General features: G+C 48.4%; 1 protein-coding gene and 1 long non-coding RNA gene across 3 annotated transcripts in view; one reads left to right on the plus strand and one right to left on the minus strand.

The window, feature by feature from the left end:
• Positions 1 to 19,079, plus strand: part of LRP8 (LDL receptor related protein 8) — a 320,100-nt gene that overhangs the window by 277,757 nt on the left and 23,264 nt on the right. For both annotated transcript variants that reach the window (XM_029618330.1, XM_029618331.1), the window contains exons 6-13: positions 2,779 to 2,901; positions 3,016 to 3,141; positions 7,497 to 7,616; positions 7,739 to 7,864; positions 11,417 to 11,588; positions 12,738 to 12,965; positions 15,180 to 15,298; positions 17,179 to 17,318. In XM_029618330.1, coding sequence (XP_029474190.1) covers positions 2,779 to 2,901; positions 3,016 to 3,141; positions 7,497 to 7,616; positions 7,739 to 7,864; positions 11,417 to 11,588; positions 12,738 to 12,965; positions 15,180 to 15,298; positions 17,179 to 17,318 — 1,154 coding nt within the window. The remainder of the gene's footprint in view (positions 1 to 2,778; positions 2,902 to 3,015; positions 3,142 to 7,496; positions 7,617 to 7,738; positions 7,865 to 11,416; positions 11,589 to 12,737; positions 12,966 to 15,179; positions 15,299 to 17,178; positions 17,319 to 19,079) is intronic.
• LOC115100109 lies at positions 4,455 to 7,357 on the minus strand. The gene is made up of 3 exons (XR_003858965.1): positions 7,221 to 7,357; positions 6,839 to 6,975; positions 4,455 to 5,862 (listed from the first exon to the last, which is right to left on the minus strand). It is a non-coding gene; the product is annotated as an uncharacterized LOC115100109 (long non-coding RNA).

Here is a 19,079-nt window from a genome sequence, read left to right on the forward strand (position 1 = left end):
AGCTCCTCCTATTGCTGCCGTCCTAAAGGGCTTGGAGGAGCTGTGTCACGCTGCAGTTACTGCAGGGGTGATATCCAGAGAGCCTGGATCCTCGGCTCTGCAGAAGTTGGCAGATTAGGACCAAGGTTGGCCCACCTTGCCTGCCCAGTAGAGATTTGTCCTGTTTTCCTATATGCATGCACAAAACCCCTTATGCAACCCATCACCAACTCTCTTCCCTCCTCCTCCTCACCTTCCCATCACTGACTCGAGCATGGCCAAAATCTGCCAACGCGGTGGCCTCCGCCTCTTCAGCTTGCAGGTCATTTAAGGCCCCTCTCATCTTCAGCTTTGGTTCTCAAAAAAAATAAAAAAACAAAACAAAACAAACAAACAGTACCAGCAACCCAGTGCAATCGTGCCGCTGCTGATTGGAGTTGTAACTGCCGCTCCGTGCAAGTTACCCTGGTGCTTGCTGTTCAGGCATCGGATCAGTCTGAGCCTGGCCCTGGCGTGAGACTGCAGATGAAGGAAATGCTGAACATTTACTGGTGCATAAACCGAGACAGAGGCTGGCAGCACCTGAGACATCTGAAAAGGGGGGGGGGGGGGGGGGGGGCTCGTTCCCAAAAGCTTATTCCCCAATAATCCTGTTCATCCACAAAGTGCCACATTTATTTATTTATTTATTTTTTGTTTTTATATACCGGAAGTTCCTGTATACAATACATATCACTCCGGTTCACATTTAACATGGATAACTATCGCCAGGGAGGCGGTTTACATGGAACATATTGTGAATAATGAACGGGTAATCTATAATAAACTACAAGCTATTGTGAAAACAACTAAGAACAACTTAGAAAGAAAACGACATGGAACATAAAACTGAAGTAATATAAACATAAAATTATTGCTGTAAAAAAATGATGGTTGTTGATCTTATTGCTCTTAGCTCTCTGGGAAAGCTTGATGGAATAACCAAGTCTTGAGTTTCACTTTAAAAGTGGTATGGCACGACTCAAGGCGGAGGTCCGGTGGTAAGGAGTTCCAGAGAGACGGGCCCGCTGTGGATAGAGCGCGTTTCCTCAGGGAAGATTTTGCAGAAATCAAACACACCATCCCTCTGTGGTGTGTTTGCTACTTTATCACGACGCCTTTAGCTATGAATTCTGCTAACAGAATGAACCCAGTTCTACTGATAGGCGGCAGAGCTAGTTGATACCATGCACACATCGTAACGTGAGTGGCACTGGGGGCCTGGTTTCTTCATAACAGTCGTGAGCTTTATCTCCATTCCTCACCCCCCACGGAGTGAAATGTACTGGCATGGAAAAAAAAAAACACCAGTCCTCCGAAAATTTCTATTCAAATGAGCCACAGCATTTACAGCCAAGTGATCGGAGAGGCAAGAGCCGGTGGCCTTGTAAAGGCGGTTAATTTAATTTAACAGATCTTTTACAGGATTTTTCATGGCCACGGAGACTGAGCCATAAAATCTGCCTAGCTGTGTTTGATTTAAATCAGAAGAACAGGCCAGCAATTTGCTGAGCAGCTGATGCAGATGGGGGACACGGGTCTGGTCGGCTTCTTCAGGCCCTGCCACCGCGGGCTCCAGGAATCAATGCTGTCGGCCTCTGTCCGAAGCCTCTCTCAGTAAGCAAAGCCAAACCAGTGACTTAGTTTGACCGTCCCTTTAGAGGAGCACCAGATCGTGCCCTTTGTTTCATGAGCAGCTGCAAAAGGGCATCGCTGGGGAAAGCCTGAGTCCTGCCCACGCAATGGAAGGACATCCCTGCAGCCGGGGAATCTGGCCCAGATCTCTTCTAAAAATCCGTGTATTCAGGAAGCGCTCCCATGTGAGCCGTTGCCTCTTCGGATTTATTTCAGTCCTGGAGGATCCATCATTGCAGGAGCAGGCTTGTGGGTCTAGGGAGAACCTGGACCTTTTAAAAGCTGGATGCTTCAGTGCAATTTTCAGCAAGTTTAGAAAGTGCTTCAGCACAAAAAAAGGGTATTTTCAGCAAGGCGTCCTGGGAGTCCCCAGGAATCTGCCATCCCTTCTGTCTGACGTGCATCTCTCCCCTCACAAGTGGCCTCACCCTTACATTTCTTTAAAATCTCCCTTTCTTCCTATTTAAATGGTAAGCTCTTGGGGGCAGGGGTCTGCCTTGCCTGTTTGCGCCCGCCTGGCTTCTGTTCATCGGCCCCCGTATCCCTGTGTGCAGATTTACCCTGCGCGGTGCTGGGTGGGGCGTTGACAGGGATGCAAACACAAAAGGAAAACCAGGGGCGGCATCAGCACAGGTCCAGAGGAGCCGTGCATGAGCTTTGGAAGCAAACAGTGCTGCTTGGTCCTCTGCCGCTGAAGCCCAGCAGTCCCCTGGGCTCATCTGCACGAGAGGAAAGGCTCAAGCTTGGTGCCAGGAGTGCTGGGCGTCCGGAGCAAAGCGCTGCTGGGAAGGGTCGAGATATATATAGCCCTGTATATCCTCAGCCGGGGAGGAGAGGGAGAGCGGCAGCAATCCAGGGAAACCTCCAAGCACAAATTTCCCAAGTGCGGTCAAGAAAAATGACCCGTTCAGGAGATGATGCACCTGCTGTTTCTGAGACCCTAAATTCGTTTGCTCTGGTGTTTTGTTTCAGGTATGTTCATCGTGCTCGCCGCCGGCGTGCTAGCAAATGCTCGGCGTGTCGATCTGATTTACAGGAGGTGGGCGCTCGCGCCGTGGAGATTTCCGGCACACTCCGCGACTTAACCTGGTTTCACACTTCCTTTGTGCCGTTTGCTTTTTGCAGCTCTCGTGACCTGCCGGCCTGACGAATTCCAGTGCGGGGACGGCTCCTGCGTCCACGGAAGCAAGCAGTGCGACAAGGTTCACGACTGCGCGGACAACAGCGACGAAGCCGGCTGCGTCATCGGTAAGTAGGGAGCCGGTTTCCTGGTCCAGTCCACCACCCATCCTGCCCCCCCGCGGTCCTTCCTCTCATTTTAAATGATTGGTGGGTTCTCCTCTCTTCTCTCCCCTATTGCAGCCGAGTCCAAGTGCGAAGGCCCCAGCAGATTTCGGTGCAAGAGCGGAGAGTGCGTGGAGAGCAGCAAAGTGTGCGATTCCCAGCGAGACTGCAGAGACTGGTCAGATGAACCTCTGAAAGAGTGCGGTACGGTCTCCTTCCTAGGATACGTTTAGAACTGCTTGTTTGTATCGTTTAGATAGATAGATAGATAGATAGATAGATAAATAAATAAAAATAATAATAATAATAATAATAATAAATGAAGCCCATGCTTCTGCTGAAGGCTTCCCTCCCCATTGAGTCGACGACGTGTTCACGAGAAACAGTCGCAAGCTGTTTTATGACTGTTGGGTTTGGAGACCAGCATTAATTTGCTGCTTCCTGGCTGCTGCACCCAGATCAAGGGGAGAAGAGCTGGATTTATATTTTATTTTTTTACATTCTACTACAATATTATTTTCGCTCTTTCCCTGGCCTATAGTTGTTAAAACAAGATGAGCTACCCAAACATGGCATGTCCGGTGCTACCATTACTACTTAACATTTCTATAGCATTACACGAAATATGCAGCACTGTACAAACACACAGAAAAGACAGTCCCTGCTCAGTAGGGCTTACAGTCTCATAAGACAAACAAGAGGCTTGGGGCAACTGAAGGTTTCTTCAAACATTGCTGGGTCTGCATTGCCGTTTCATTACCGCTTGGCGGGGATGGGTTGGGGTCTCTGAGCAAGTCCCTGTGGTCACTAAAAGCAACATCCTGCAAAGTGCCGGACAGTGGCTGGCAGTCCCGGCAGAGAGAGCAAGGACTGAATCAGTCCAGGAAGAGCGGGGCTCTGGTACCTTCCTGGGGGTCGTGCATGGGGGTCAACAGTAAGGACCTGCAAGGAGAAGGGACGAGGGCAGCATGGACGTGACCTTGCCTGTATGAAATGGCGAGCCTGGCTGCAGGATGCAGTACTGAGAGAGCCAGCACCCTGAGATAGATAGATAGATAGATAAATAGATAGATAGATATACGATTAGCAGTGAACGATGATTTGTTAGCAGTCAGACCAGTCCCAAGAGCTGCTTTTCAAGGAAGCACTTGGTGCTATTCACTTTTAAGATTAAAAGGTTTTCCCATCGCTGCACTCCCGCGTTGTCAAACCATTAAGAGAAGATCGGTTGCACTCGTTCAGGGAGTCCCGCAGAGGTGGAGGACAGAGTCAGAGGGCACTCAGGACGGTACCCCCTGTCCCAGAGGATAATCTGTGCTGGGGGATTGTGCTTGCCCAGCTGGGGAAGCCAGTAGAGCTTTTGGGGAGGGTGGGGGCCACACACACTCTCTCACTCACACACACACACACACTCTCTCACTCACACACACACACACACTCTCTCACTCATACACATACACACACATACACACACACATACACTCACTCACTCTCACTCACACACATACTCTCACTCACTCACACTCACTCACACTCACTCACACTCACTTTTGCCTGGCTCCTAGAGAACAGTTCTGACCTCTCTGTTGGTCTGGCAGCACTACCATGTGCAGGCAGGTTAGGAAGAGGCGCTGTTTCTCTTTGAATGTACAAGATCGTTTTTATCTTTAAGCGGATTTGCAGCTCAGAATTAGACAGGTGGCTCCCTGCTGTTCCTTAATGGGAAGAGAGCTTAGGATAGCCTGGCCCATGGCTGTCCTACTTCAAGGCACCTTTCAGGGCACTGTAGAGAGAATTGCAGCTTGACTAACTGCTTCCAGGCATTACATAATTGTTTTGCTTTGGTTTTGGCCCCGCTTCAGTTGAAGAGAAGCTTATCAGATGGTACTGATGTCCGTGTGCTCTGCGGTTTCTGTCTTTCTTGTGTGTCTATCCACCTTAAAGCTTTTGAACGGCTGGGCCTAGCTCAACCAAACTTGGCGTGGAGCTAGGTCATTGGGTGGGCATTAGACCATTTCAGTTTCTAAATTTGGGAGTGCTTTGGGGGGGCACGGGCGGAAGCAAAGTTGGGAATTTTGCTCTAAGAAATGCTTTGGTTCTAGAAATGACAGAATGTTAGCCCTGCTGCTTGTTTATTAAGTGCTCGGCCTGCAGAAGCCTTATATGTTTTTCCTTTGGGACTGGGATCATAGGCCCAACCTTTAGTGCTGCGGTTGGCTTGGGGGGAGGAGTATCAAGAAGGCAGTGTGCGTGTAACAGAGGGCAGAAGCTGTAACTAGCACCCGTCTGGCAGGGTTTCTTGCTCAGAATCATCCGCTCCCAGGTCGAGCTGCCTGCTTTGTGGTGGAGGCTGTGCCGGTTCTGGGCACTGCGTTCCCTTCTGCTACAAGATGCTGGTTTTGAAAAAGTCCTCCTTGCCATTAGTTATTTTGGGATGAGAGGGGGGGGGGGCTTGTTTTTCCTCATTCTAGTTAGCAGCTTGGCTGTGTTCTTGCACAGTGCTGTCCAAGGAACGAGTCGCCGGCAGTTGTTTCTTCGCTAGCTTGCATTTCAGAGTCGAGCTGTTACTGGAGCAAAGGGAATGATGCTGTTTCTGGCCAGGAGAGATCCTTCCTCCAGCCGTAGTTTCATGCTGTCTGAGTTGGTCTGCAGTGTCTCCACCTGAACCCAAGCATCGCTCTTCTGAAAGATCGAGTTGAATTCGTTTTTCTCTGCATTTTATTTTAAATGTAATCCACATAATACAAAGGTTTCACAATATCTTAACAAGCTGGGGACAAAATTGAAATGGCATTCACTCGGTTAGAGCCTAAGGTCAGTGGGAAGATCTTTATTACAGTTACCATGGGCTGAATCCTTCCTTCCCGCACGACGGCTGAATCAGACCCTTTTTAGGAGCCTTTCCAAGTCCGTGGCATGGTCTCCCTTTGGATTTTTCGGGAGGAAAAAGAAACAGTTTAGAAAAGAGCTGAAAACATGGTTAATGTCCGCAACTGTTAAGCTGTGATATCTAATAAGCTGTTTAACCAAGAAGTGGCGTGCAGATTAGATAAGCTGCTTCAGTTCTGTGCATTGTGCTATTGATTATTTTATGTTATGTTTCTAAAGCGTAAATGCTTTGAGCGATTTTTAATCAGGAAAGCCATAAATACAATTAAATAAATAAGTTGTACAGTGCCTACTAGAAGCATTGAGCAGAGGCACGTTTCCCCTCCTCAGCCTTTCCGATCCCTCTCCACCCCTGCCTTCCCCTCTTCAGCCACACAGTGGAATCAGGTTCTGCACCCACCCCCCCAAGCCTCTTTTGAATACCTACCACCTCCGCAAAATGTCTTAAGCCCTCCACCCGACACTCACTGCAGGGTGTCCCACCTCTCCAGCCCCTTCCACCACTTCATAGTGCCCTCACCTCTGTCCACAGACCACTCCCTCCACAACTCCCTCACTCTTAAATAAGCGCCAGCCACTGACCTATCCCCCTCCCCCACCACATGCAATATGCTGCATCCTCCGTGCAGCTCTCCCTCTCCCTTCCTCACCAGACACCCCACTGTTGCTGACCAAGTTCTGCCCACCCCTGGCTCTAAGGACCTTCTCCCCACACTGCCTGCAACGCAGCACACGCAGCTCACCTGCCACGGAGCTGCCTCCAGCCCGCTTTTACCTCCCCTCGAGTGGAATCATCGCTCACAGCCAGGGCCAACAGTCCCAGCTCTCACCACCACCCCCCCCCCCCCCTGCCACGGTGCGGAAGGGGCCAGCACCGTCCCGTCCCCCCCCCCTGCACTCCCAGCCAGCAAAGAGGCCCTCGTCACCGCACCCCCTATGACGCAGAACACGTCAGGGCCAGCAGACATGGGAAGCATAGGCTGTGGTAGCGTCCCACCCTCCAACTCCTCACCTCCTTCCGGGTTCTGTGCTGCCTCTCTGGCTCCTACTCCTCTCGCTGTCCCTTCAGCTCCTGCCCTGCCTTATGTGCAGGGCAACTCTTTGGTCATCAATTTCTGATATTCTTCCAGCAGAGTCATCACATAACGCCTCCAAATATTACAAAACAACAGCATATGCCTTAGATGATTTTATGACAGCCAGATCATGAGATCAAGGAGTTTGCATACAGCTAATTTATTTACTAAAAGATTTGATAGGCTGCTTATAACAGAAAAACCATGCCAAGTGGTTGGTTTACATAGAAACATAAACAATAAAAATAAACATAACGCTTTTTTGCAATTAGGCTTTTGCCTTCCATGATTTGAGATTTACTAACAAAATATATTCACCTGGATGATTTAACCAGCAAAACCTGGCTGAGAGGAACATTTCTTCCCGGTCGATAATACCCAGCATGAATTATTTCTCCAGAAAGACTGAAATCTGGGACAAGCCCACAAACACTGATGCAAACTGTGCTCTCACCCCCCCCCCCCCCCCCCCCCCCGTCCCGTGCAATCTGGCCGCCGCTCTGGCCTGGCTTTCTTCCTCCTCCTCCTCCTCCATGTGCTCCTTCCTAAAACAAACTTCCTTCTGTTCTGAAGAGGTCTGCCTCCTTCTCTTAGGCGTCAACGAGTGCTCCGTGAACAATGGTGGCTGCTCGCACATATGCAGGGACCTGAAGATCGGCTATGAATGCGAATGCCCTCCCGGATACGAGCTTCTGGACAAAAAGACCTGCGGAGGTAATTTACATGCAAACGGCGCTTCACTGTGCGGAGATGCGCCGCCATCGCCCTGTCTCGGGCCTTTTTTTATTTTTTTTTTTTAATTTCACTTCTTGATGGATTTCAAACTCTCCTTTCAGACATAGATGAATGTGAGAATCCGGATGCATGCAGCCAGATCTGCATTAATTACAAGGGGGATTACAAGTGCGAGTGCCATGCGGGCTATGAGATGGACACCCTGTCCAAGAACTGCAAAGCCATAGGTAAGGTGCACTGAGCTCATTCCAGACTGCTTCTCTCTCTCTCTCGTATATCACAAGTAGGTGCAGACTTTGCAGGAGAATTCACAGATTCATGGAAATATGACAGGAGCTGCAGATTCGGCAGGTAGAACTGGACTGAAGCCATCATCTCATTTCACCTAAGCCTCCGGAGCTGGGATGGAAACCCAACAAGAGTTAGAGTTCACATGTGGGCCCGAGCGTGGGTGGTGTGGCCCCTGCTTGCATGGGCTTGGTGTATTGCGGCGGCAGCAGCAGCCTCCTACGGTGCTGGCTGTCGTATTCCCTTATGGTGACCAGCCACGGAGCAGGATTTCACTCAGGTACATCCTGTGCTCTTGCCCACAGGAGTTCATTGCAGCACTTGGCCTGAATGTGAGTTGTAGGCCAGTGGTTCTCATCCGGGGATGCACAGCCAGTTCACTACTGCTGTGGCAGAGAGAAGCCCCACTGCAGGAGACAGTTGCCTGCCGCCGCTGCAGGGAGAGCCAATATTTTGCTCTTGGTGAATCAGTGCCAGCAGCAATGATCTGCACGCCCCTCCCCTCCCTCATTTCACCTGCGATATCTCCCAGCCTTCTGCCATCCTGGGAGAAAGCATAGTGTGGGGGAAGCAGGAGAAGCACCCAGTCCTCGAACTGAAGCAGAGGCAGCAGCCAGGGAAGGGGACAGCGAAAGTGCTGCACTTCCTGTCCCCAAAGCTGTTTCTTCCTCCTCTTTTTGTATGAGATGCCCCAGTCCTCTCAGCATTTTGGTTGCTCCTTTTTGAGATGGGGAGAGCAGAACTGAACGCAGTACTCTAGGTGTGCTTGCACCAGACTTCTGCTGAGCTGCATGACTACATCTCCACATTTGTCATCGACAACTTTGCCAATTATTCCTGACATGTGGTTGGCTATTTTGGCTGCTGCTGCTCACTGTGCCAATGATTTCAGCGTGTGGTCCTCTGGAATTCCACGATCCCTCTCTTGATAGCAGCTTTCCAGTGTGGACCACACCGGCGCGTGCTGGCAGCTGGATTTCTTTTCTGCCAACATGCATCACTTTGCACTTGTCCATATTAAATTCCATTTGCCATTTGAATGCCCAGATCCCCAGTCCTTCTAGATGTTCATCCTACATAGCCTGGTATCTTCTGCAAATTTTGCAACCACTCTCGTTATTCCATCTTCTAGATCATTTGTAAACAAATTCAATAGTAGCAGGCCTAGTACTAACTCTTGGGGCGCTGTGTGTATTCCCCCCCCTCCTACTCACTGCCTCCTTCTCTAGAACCAGTTCCTGATCCATGAATGTATATTGGCTCCAACCCAAAGCCTCTCAGTTTCCAGAGTAATCTCTCGTGTGTGCCACTTTGTCAAATACCTTTTTAAAGTCCAAATACCCAATGTTGACCGCGTCATTGGCGTCCATGTGCCTAGTCACAATTTCAAACAATTCCAAGAGGCCGATATTCAAAGAAAAAAAATAAGAACTGGGCTCCTTCGTTAGGCCCCTATTTCCAGCCAAAGTTAGGGGCCTGTGTTTTCAGCTGAAAAGTCACCTAAATTTATGACTCTAAAACTTAGCATCCTAAATTTAGGCCCGATATTCATTTGCCTAGATATTGGATCTAAAATTAGGTGCCTCCTTCTAAAAGTCAGTGCTGAGCTCCTAACGCTGCCCTCAGTTTAGTGAAACTAGAAGCCCTATATTTAGGCCCTCAGACCTAGTAAATATTCAAACGGGCCTGTTCAGGAGCCTGACTCCCGACGCTACGAACCTAAGCACTTTGAAAATTGGTCCCTAAAAGATTTGTGAGACGTGACTTGCCTTCCCGAAATCCACGCTGGTTATTCCTAATTTTACCATTTCCTTCTATGTGTGTTTAACAGTTTTGCTCTTGATAATTGTCTCCACCATCTTACCCAGCATTGAGGTCAGGCTTACAGGTCTATAACTTCCTGGTGTTCCCCCCCCCCCTGGAGTCCTTAAAACCTGGAGTCACATCGGGCACCCTCCAGTCTTCTGGTACAGCAACTGTTTTCAGAGATAAATTGCTACTTAGCGGAAGAGTGTCTCTTATAATTCTGGGGCGTATTCCATCCGACCCCGAGGACTTGTTACTCTTTATCTGTAATTCTCATCACTTCTTCCAGCTCACTGGCAACAGGAATGGTTTGAAATCTGCATCAAGGAATGAGAAATCTAGGAGCTTGTGGAATGAGCCCGCGAGCGCACGGAGAATCATTGCGTGGTGCTTAAGTCTGGTTTCTGCACGGCAAGGAGCCAGACTCCTGTCCTGAGCAGAGCAGCTTGCTGTGCATTTGAGAGAGAGCGAGCCTTGCAGTGTGGCTGATGGGTCTCCACCTTCCATGCAGATTCTGAGCGTTCAGCTCCCTCTGTGCAGCTTTTACTTCAAATGCTTGTCACGATGGGTTCTTAGGGGATGACCGAATCGAAACAGTTTTAGCTGCAGTGCAAAGCGTTCGCTTGGGATGTGGCCTCTGACATTATCTCACTCGAGAATTTCGGGATAGTTTCATTGATAAATATGCAAGAGGTTTTTCAGTGATGCAAAAGCGAAGCAAAAATGTGTCCTCACCCCCCCAAAAAAAAAAAAAAAAAACCAATAGAAACCACTTATTAAAATCTCTCCCTGCGTCTGTATTTATTGGAATTCTACAGTCGCAGCAACATTACATCAAAATGCAGAGCTGCACCTGCCGCCATCTCAAAAACAGAGGGCTCGAGGGAGGGGAGCATTTTAGGAGCCAGAACAAGCTAATTGGCTAATAGTTTTAAATTACCTTGTAATGTTATGGAGGGCCCATAATAAAGACAGGGTCTTGGAGGAGGAGAAGGTTTCTGTCACAGGCTGGCAGGCGGGAGCTGAGTGCAGGTACCGGCTGGAAACTGGAACCAGGTACAGACTGGGCTGGCGCAGAGGCAAGGCCAGGACCAAAGGCAAGGGCACGACCTGGGAAAATATACACGGGACTGGACTGGACAGGGCTGGACAGGCAACAGGGAACAAGAAAGCGCACCAGGGCACAATACCGGGCAAGGTAACTCTAGTAGGCCCGGCAGCCACAAGACAGAAGAGTGAGGCCCAGGAAGCCACAGAGCAAGGCAAGGAAGCCTAGATGGCTACGAAGTAGGACAGGGAGCCAAGATAGGCCACAGGGCAAGGCAAGAGGCCAAGAGAGACCCAGGTAGTCCGCAAGGCAAGATAGAATATGAAGAATAAGGTGGCCAGGTCAAGGAGCTGAGGTGACTCAATGAAGAGGCACCGAGGGACTGGACAGGCTGGGTTAAGTAGGCAGAGGCATCACGTGATCATTGAAGTGGTGACTTGCGTAGTTGGGTGTGGGGCTTGCTGAGGACCCCTGGTTGAGGGGAGGCTGCACAGCAGGTGAAATCATGACAGGGGGAGGCTGCAATGAAAGCGAAAATGTGACAGTTGCCATCCAACACAAAAAAAGGAAGAACTGTTGTGATGAGGGCCCTGTCATCTCCCAGTCTCACTGCATCTGCCATCCTGTTCTGTGACAGGCAAGAGCCCCTATCTGATCTTCACCAATCGTCATGAGGTACGCAAGATAGACCTGGTGAAGAGAGATTACTCCCGGATCATCCCCATGATGAAGAACGTGGTGGCGCTGGACGTGGAGGTGACAACAAACAAGATATACTGGTGCGACTTGTTCTACAAGACCATTTACAGGTATAGCAAGAGGCTGTGGGCCTGCTGCTGGGTTTGATTAGAGCTTGATAAGTGAACTTTTAAGGTTAATGAGCGGCGCACACCCGAGCTTAGGGCCAGAGGTGATCGGCATTCTATCGCCGTGGACGCTAAGGGTCCCTTGCATTGAAGGGCTGTCTTCCATTTTGTGGAAACAATGCTGAGCACCCCTTGGCCCTATCTGGGAGAAGCCTTTTAGCCCATCGGGTCCTATGTCTTAAAATGAAACGATAGGACATTGTAGGCTGTATCCCAGGAGGCTGTGGTTATGGAACCGGTATCGGTTTTAAGACCCAGCCCTTGGGTTCTGACGTCGCTGCAGTAATGCAGTTGCGTCAATGGGTGGCTGCAGGAACTGCATGCATGCAGTGGAAGCACAAGGTCCCATCGTCACAGTACGTTTGCATCTCTTTATTCAAGGAGCATGATCTATAAATGTAAAAAAAAAAAAAAAAAAATCAGGTTAAAAGAGGACTGATTTTATTTATTTATTTTTTTAAATAGATGTGGTTTCGAAAAACCCTACTTACATACGGTCATATTCATAACACAAATGTGAGGAGGTGGTCTCCTTTAAAGAGAAGGAACATTTATGAAGCCCTCATAATAAAAATGATAGAGCAAGATTTATTACTGCAACATTTTGGATGAGACGCCGTTCCCAGGCGGGTTTCCTCCTCAGCCCCTGTCTGGCGTGTCTGGTGAATAAGTAAACCGGCGACAGACTGCGTGCACCAGGGGAAGGCAGGGACCTGCTGAGTCTTGTGCAGAATTAATCCAAAAAAAAAGGCTCTCAATGACATTTCATGCTTGCCGCTCTTTCATCTTTCGAAGTGGGTCTGTGATGGGTTTTCCTGCAGAAATCAGTGATGTTCCCTGCCTTCTCCCTTCTTCCCCGCCTAATCGTACAACTGTAGAGGTATTTACGTATCCGTGCGAACCCCGCTGCTGTAATCCATCTGCTTTTCTGTGGATGGGACCTGAAGCGAGCAGGTTACACCCGGGCTTCTCTCTCTCTCTCGTGATCTGCTTCAGGGAGGTGTTAAGAGGCTGTCGCTTTGCAGGCGGCGCTCCCTCAGATTTGCCTGCCATAGATCCCCCCCCCCCCCATGGTGATTATTGTGTTTTCAGTGCCCACATAGACAAGGCCAGTGACACCGCAGAGCGCGCCATCGTCATAGACAGCCAGCTCCATTCCCCCGAGGGCCTGGCGATGGACTGGGTCCACAGGAACATCTACTGGACGGACACGGGGAACAAAACCATCTCCGTGGCAACCACCGACGGCTGCAAAAGGAGAACGCTTTTCGACAGCGACCTCGGAGAGCCCAGAGCCATCGCCCTGGACCCGACACGGGGGTGAGTAGAACCGAGCGCTCCCGCCTGTCAGTTCCCTAGCGAGGGGGGGGGGGTCATCTGCTGATTATTGGGAATCTGCGACGGAAGCGCGTCAGCTGTCACGAACCGTCTGCCGCAACCACGGAGAGGGAAAAGGGATGCAGGAATGAAAGCCTCAGCCTCGCTCCTTCAGTGCTAAGTGAGATTTCAGAGTTACGCTGAGGGTGATGTCATGGAGATAAAACGCTATGGGGAAGATGTTAATTGTTTGTTTCTAATGGGAGCCTCGCTGAATTATCATGCGGTTTATCATAGAGCTGATAAGCAGTAGTAGAAGCGTGCAGCACGCATCTCAAGGTGATTGATTGTGGCTGACAGTTCAGCGTAGACCTATGGACCCGGTTGACCTTGCATCAGTGACTTGGCTTGCAAGCTCCTTTCTAATCATGTGAACGAGCTTGAGGGAAGCGCTGTGTACACTGATGGCACTGTATGAATAACAAAGATGTTAAAGGTAGTTCGGGCGCACAGAGAACGCCACAAGGAAACGCAGGCTTAATTGCATGAAAGCAAGAAAATACGTCGGCTCCCAATCTCCGCGCAGAATAAGACCAGTGAAAACTTGAAACTCGTTGGTAAATGTGAATCCAGCTGAAACACGAGGCAAAGAGCCATGCTGGGTTATCCCCTGGGGAAACGTGCGACAGACGGTACAGAGGCAAAGGAATAATTTTACTATTGCTACTTTCATTGCATTGTGAAAGCCAGAGAAAGCAGGAAAACAAAGTATGAGGGGGTTTGCTGGGGGAAATTTCTCAAATGGTCAGTAGTTTTTGCTTTTGGATTGAGATTGTGATGGAATTTTAACGACACCCAAACAGGGTTAAAAAAAAGGAAAAACCCGTTATCACCTCAGACACTTTATGGACTGCAGTTGCCAATTTGGACCGTTTTTGATTCTCTATTTGGTGCTTGTGCAGGGATCTTTCTGTTTCTGTCAATAATCACTCTCAGACTTTCTTGGATCGATCTGGGAAGCTTCAGGAACTGGCAGGAGGATGGGTTACTTTGCAGGAACGAGAGGTTTCCTTTGTAAAAGATTTTCAGCGTGCCCATCAGAAGCAGGAAAGGGCGCCTCATTTCCTTAGGGGGGTTATAATCTTGGATTTCTAAATTTTGCTACTTATCCCCTGATATCTCCTAACGAAATGCCGATAAAATTTTACCTGGAAGTCCTGAAGATCTCTAAAGAAATGATTCCTGAGTTTACGAGAATGTATTATGTGCCTATTAAGAGGAATGTATCTTCCAGGGCTGCTCATCTCTCTGCTTTCCTTGAGGCGGTGGAGAGATCGGCCCTGCTGCTCACCTTTGCTAAAGAGAGCGTTAAATAATGGACCTTGAGACTTTTTTTTTTTTTTTTTGCCCTGAAAAAAGTTTCTTTCAAGGGGTCAAACCATATCCATTTTCCCGGATGTGGTGAAAGAGAAGAATTTTTCTTCAGCAAAAAACCAAGGGTTTTTAGAGCTAGGGGCCTCCTTTTTCTTTACGATTTCCATGTAAATGTGTAATGAAATATATCGGGGTGCTCATGACGTATGAATCGATCCAGCACAATTAGAAGGGTTGAGCCGCCCAGCTACCAAGGCCCATGGTGTTTAGATGGTGATTTTTGAAAGTTGGATTCTGTTTCCTTTTTTCTCTCTCTCTCTCCCCAAGATGTGGGCTGCTTATGAGGATCGATGTTCCTGTCCTTTTTCTGATTTTTCTTGAATTTATACTGTTTTTCAGTCTGTCAGATTTTTTAAAAATAAAGTTAAGAGAAATATTTTTTTAATCCTGTTTTTTGGGGTTTTTTTTTTTGGTTTTTTTTTAAAGATTGTGTTCCAAAAAGGAGACTGGGTTCTGTCTTCTTGCATCACAATTCTTGCAGTCCAAATCTGCGCCCATCTTGAGAAACAGTGCATGTGCAGCAGAGAAGCACAATCCAACTTTTCAGTTCTCTCCGTGCAAACCAGAACGGGCTCTGAACCTCAGACTGCTGCTGTGCATGGAGTGGTTTGTGGCAGGGCTATATCTAAATTAGATTTTTTTTTTTTTCAGAAAACAAATTGGTGGTGATTTTGGGGAGGGAATTCCCCGCTTACTAGTATCCGAGTAATGAGTGTGTTAGGGTTTTATGTGCACCTATGTTGTAGATCAGTGACCTTGGCACTTTTCATTTACTTCGGTTAGCTTCCTGTTCTGGTCGGACTGGGGAGATCGAGCCAAAATCGAAAAATCGGGCCTGAATGGTATAGATCGACAAGTGTTGGTGTCAGACAATATCGAATGGCCCAATGGAATCACTGTGGGTAAGGCTCGCCCGAGTTAGGACATCAGTCTTCAGCCCTGCAAAGAACCTGGACTTATCAAACAGCACCTTGAGTGTCAAACAAATATTAAATAGTACATATAAGGCAGGCTGCCAGCCTCGAAATATGCACCTTCCCTGTACGTACCGAAGTATGCACCATATTGGTCAAGCCTAGTTAGTAATGGGCAAATTGACAAAAACAGATTTGCAGTCTCCAAGCAGCTGTGTTTGTGTGTGTGTGTGTGTGTGTGTGTGTGTGTGTGCTTGTGTGTGTGGTGGGGGGGTGTTGGAGGGGTTGGGGGGCAGAGACAGGGGGAAGGTAGGTGATCTTCCCTTTCATAGCCTAGTTATAAACATAAAGGTTCATTTTCAGCTGCTGTACAGGGAATATTCAATGATGAGGTTGCACCTCTGATTATATGCAGCTATCTTAAATTTAGCCGATTAAATGACTAACTTTGACAAACCTAAAGCCCAGCCAGAATTAGCCACATTGATTAAGTATCTAGCTCTGATATTAACTTAGGCGACTAACTCTGCTCTGCCTGGAAACGCCTACCGCCCACCCCCAGAACACCCCTGACATATGTGGGTAAATTCTAACCGCTTAAGTCATTACGTGGCAAGGATTTAGCTGCATGTGGCTTTCAATTTAGCCAGGTAGCCATTTAAACATATAACGTTTCAGTTATCTGTCTAGAATATCAAGCTCATGAGTTTTTAGTACTGGAGAGTAACTGATTAAAATAAAGGTGTTGGGGATGATAGGGGGACCGCAGGAGCACAAACCTGTTATTGCAGTAACATGAATTCTGGTCACTTGGCGAACCAACCAAGTACTAATTGCTTATGTATTAATTGTTTATGCTTAAAAAAAAGTACAGGGGTGCCGTGGAACCATTCAGCAAAGATCTCATGCATTGAGTATAGAGATACCAATGGCTTCAAGCCATCAGGGAGAGATTGAGCCTGTCTTGGCTTTTTCTCCATGGATGACCAACTTACGAATAAATGGACGGCAACTCCATGTCCTGCACGCACAACGGATGGGAAATTAAAAGTAGGTCAAGGTCAGCCTGTCCTAGGTGATCTGGAGGATAACAAAAATAGTGTCCAGTGGTTTGTTAAATACTACGCAAGTAGCTTGCCCCCCCCTCCCCCCCAAGCTGTAACATCTGGCTATTTAGCATGAAGCCTGGAAAACGAAACTAAGATTATTTCAGCTAAAACCCGATTATGCAAGTCAAGTAGTTTTCCTGTTGATTGTGTCTACCTTGTCACTCTTCAGCCTGAAGCATTCATTTGGTAAACGATGTGCGAGCTGTTTAGATCCTAATAAGAGAGGACTGACATTGGGGGTCAATGCAATAATGTTCACGGAAAGCGGGCGCTGACTTTTCAGCGCCCGCTTTCCTAACGACACGCATGGCGCCTGCAAGGGGAGGGGGGACCGCCATGCGATATGTAAATTAGGAGGCCGCATGACCTTAGTCAGCTCCTTGCTGACGCGACCCGCCGCAGCCGGTAAACTCGACCTCGGTTTTCATAACCTGCCCGTCTGCCAGTAATGAAAACGGCCGCACGTTTATCTTTTTTGCATGCAGCTAATCCACCCCCTGTTGCCTATTTATCCCGCGACCGACTGCGGGTTATCGCGTCGGCCCCATTATTTGGCTTCGTTAGAAGGCTGATCTTTGCTGACCACCCCCCACCCCACCCTCCCTCGCAGAATGTGCGCCAGGTTTGAAAGTGAAAAGTTGCACCGCAGGGATCAAACAAATGTCTCTCATCTTCACCACCTTCTGATACTGAAAAGGTACAACTGATCTGGCTGTTTCAGAGAGGGCTGAGCAAGTGATGGGTTGGATTTCTTTGCAGATATATTGAATCAGCGACTTTATTGGGTAGACTCCAAGCTGCACTGGCTCTCCAGCATCGACTTCAACGGCAGCAACAGAAAAATTCTCATCTCCTCTGCAGATGACCTGAGTCATCCTGTCGGGCTGGCAGTGTTTGAGGTAAATGCGTTGCAAGCATCTTTGCTGCTGGTATTAAATGAGAGCTAAAAAGAACATAAGAATCCTTATTGCTTTTTAATATTTTCTCATGCTTGGAATCCATGATAGGGAAAAATCCGTGCAGCTCTTGCAGGCACGTGGGTAGTGTAAGAGCCTGCACCTGTGCATTGAAGCTGAAATCTGATGTGGTGTCACACCAAAATGTGGATCTTGCACAAGAAACTGAAACCTTTGGAAATTCCTTCTAAGAAATCTGGTTCATTAATTTCTTTTGTCCTAGAGCCTGATAGAAACTGCGCTGTGAGAGATTTTTTAAAAAAATCTGAATAAATGTTCTTTTATTTATTTATAGAGGTTTTTCTTGGGTTTAAAGTTTGGTTCCATCCAGATGTGTCCAGCCCGACAGGGGTTGGGAAGTTTTGTTATTTTTGTAGATATTCTTTACAGCAAAGTATGTCAGAACACCTCATGTGCCTGACAGTGGTAGCTTCCTTTGTCCTTTTTCATCTGCCCATATGCGATTTGCACACACGATCCTGCTGGTAAGAGAAATTGCGCACGTAAGATGCTGTATTCAGGATTTATGTGCATACAACAGGATTCCTCTGGGGGGAGGGGTTGGGTGCCCAATCTGTCAGCACACATTTTATGCTCTTAACTCATGTTTTGTTTGCACAACCTTTAGGAGCATAACTTCTATGTGCAAACAATGGGCACAGACTACGTTCATGCCTCTGGAACATGGTTTATGCGCATTAACCATCAATGCACGCAGAGCATGGTGTGTGTGTGCAGAAACCATACTTTATAGGCATAAGCCATGATTTGGGTCCATTAAATATGACTTTTGTGCACGCGTTTTTAAACTCCCGACGCGCTTGCATACTTTTCGAAGCAATGTTTCACATTACCAGTTTGTGTGAGGGGTTAAAGGTTTGATTCTTTGCATACTTTTAGCTTACTGCATCGGGAATTCACATTTTTCTTGAGGCACTCGCCGAAGGAGAAAGTTCACTGAAATACAGCGCATATATTGGGGTAGATTTTAAAACTCTGGCGCCCGTAAATCCCAGGCCTTATGCGCGCCGGGCCCATTTTCAAACGGTCCCGGCCACGCGTGTAAACCCTGGGGCGCGTGTAAGCACCGGGGCTTTAAAAGTGGGCGGTGGGCGGGGCTAGAGGCGCCAAGCAGAGCGGTCATTTGTCGTCGTGCCGGGGGATCGCGTGCCGGCGCACGCAACTTGCCCCTGCTCCTTGGCAGGAGCAAAAGGTAAAGCAAAAAAAAAAATTGGGGTAGTTTAGGATAGGGTTAGGGGGAGGGCAGGATAGGGGAAGGGGAAGGGAGGTTAGGGGGTTGGGAAGGCTCCGATGCATCGCCGTGCGTTTGTGCAAAATTATAAAAAAAACCCTTACGTGCGCGGACCCGAAATTTTATAACATGCGTGCACATGTTATAAAATGTTGCGTCCACGAGAGCGCGCCAGGTAGCACGTGCACATGGACGCGGGCGTGTAAGTTTTGAAAATCTACCCCGTTATTTTTCTACTCCCTGGCATCGAGCCCTTAATGCAGCCGAAACTGCAGGTATAATTGTAGCCACGCTGAGAGGAGGGCAGCCCCAGAGGCGTGTTTTTTGGTCAGGAGAGGCGACTAGGCGGGCTGTGACTGAATTTTCAAGTCCACACGCATTACCGGCCATGATAAAAAGGACTCACGGGGAACACGGGCGCCGATATCGGCGGAAACGTTGTGCCCACGGTG

The sequence above is a fragment of the Rhinatrema bivittatum genome, chromosome 10 (assembly GCF_901001135.1).
Source record: "Rhinatrema bivittatum chromosome 10, aRhiBiv1.1, whole genome shotgun sequence".
Classification (NCBI taxonomy): Eukaryota; Metazoa; Chordata; class Amphibia; order Gymnophiona; family Rhinatrematidae; genus Rhinatrema; species Rhinatrema bivittatum.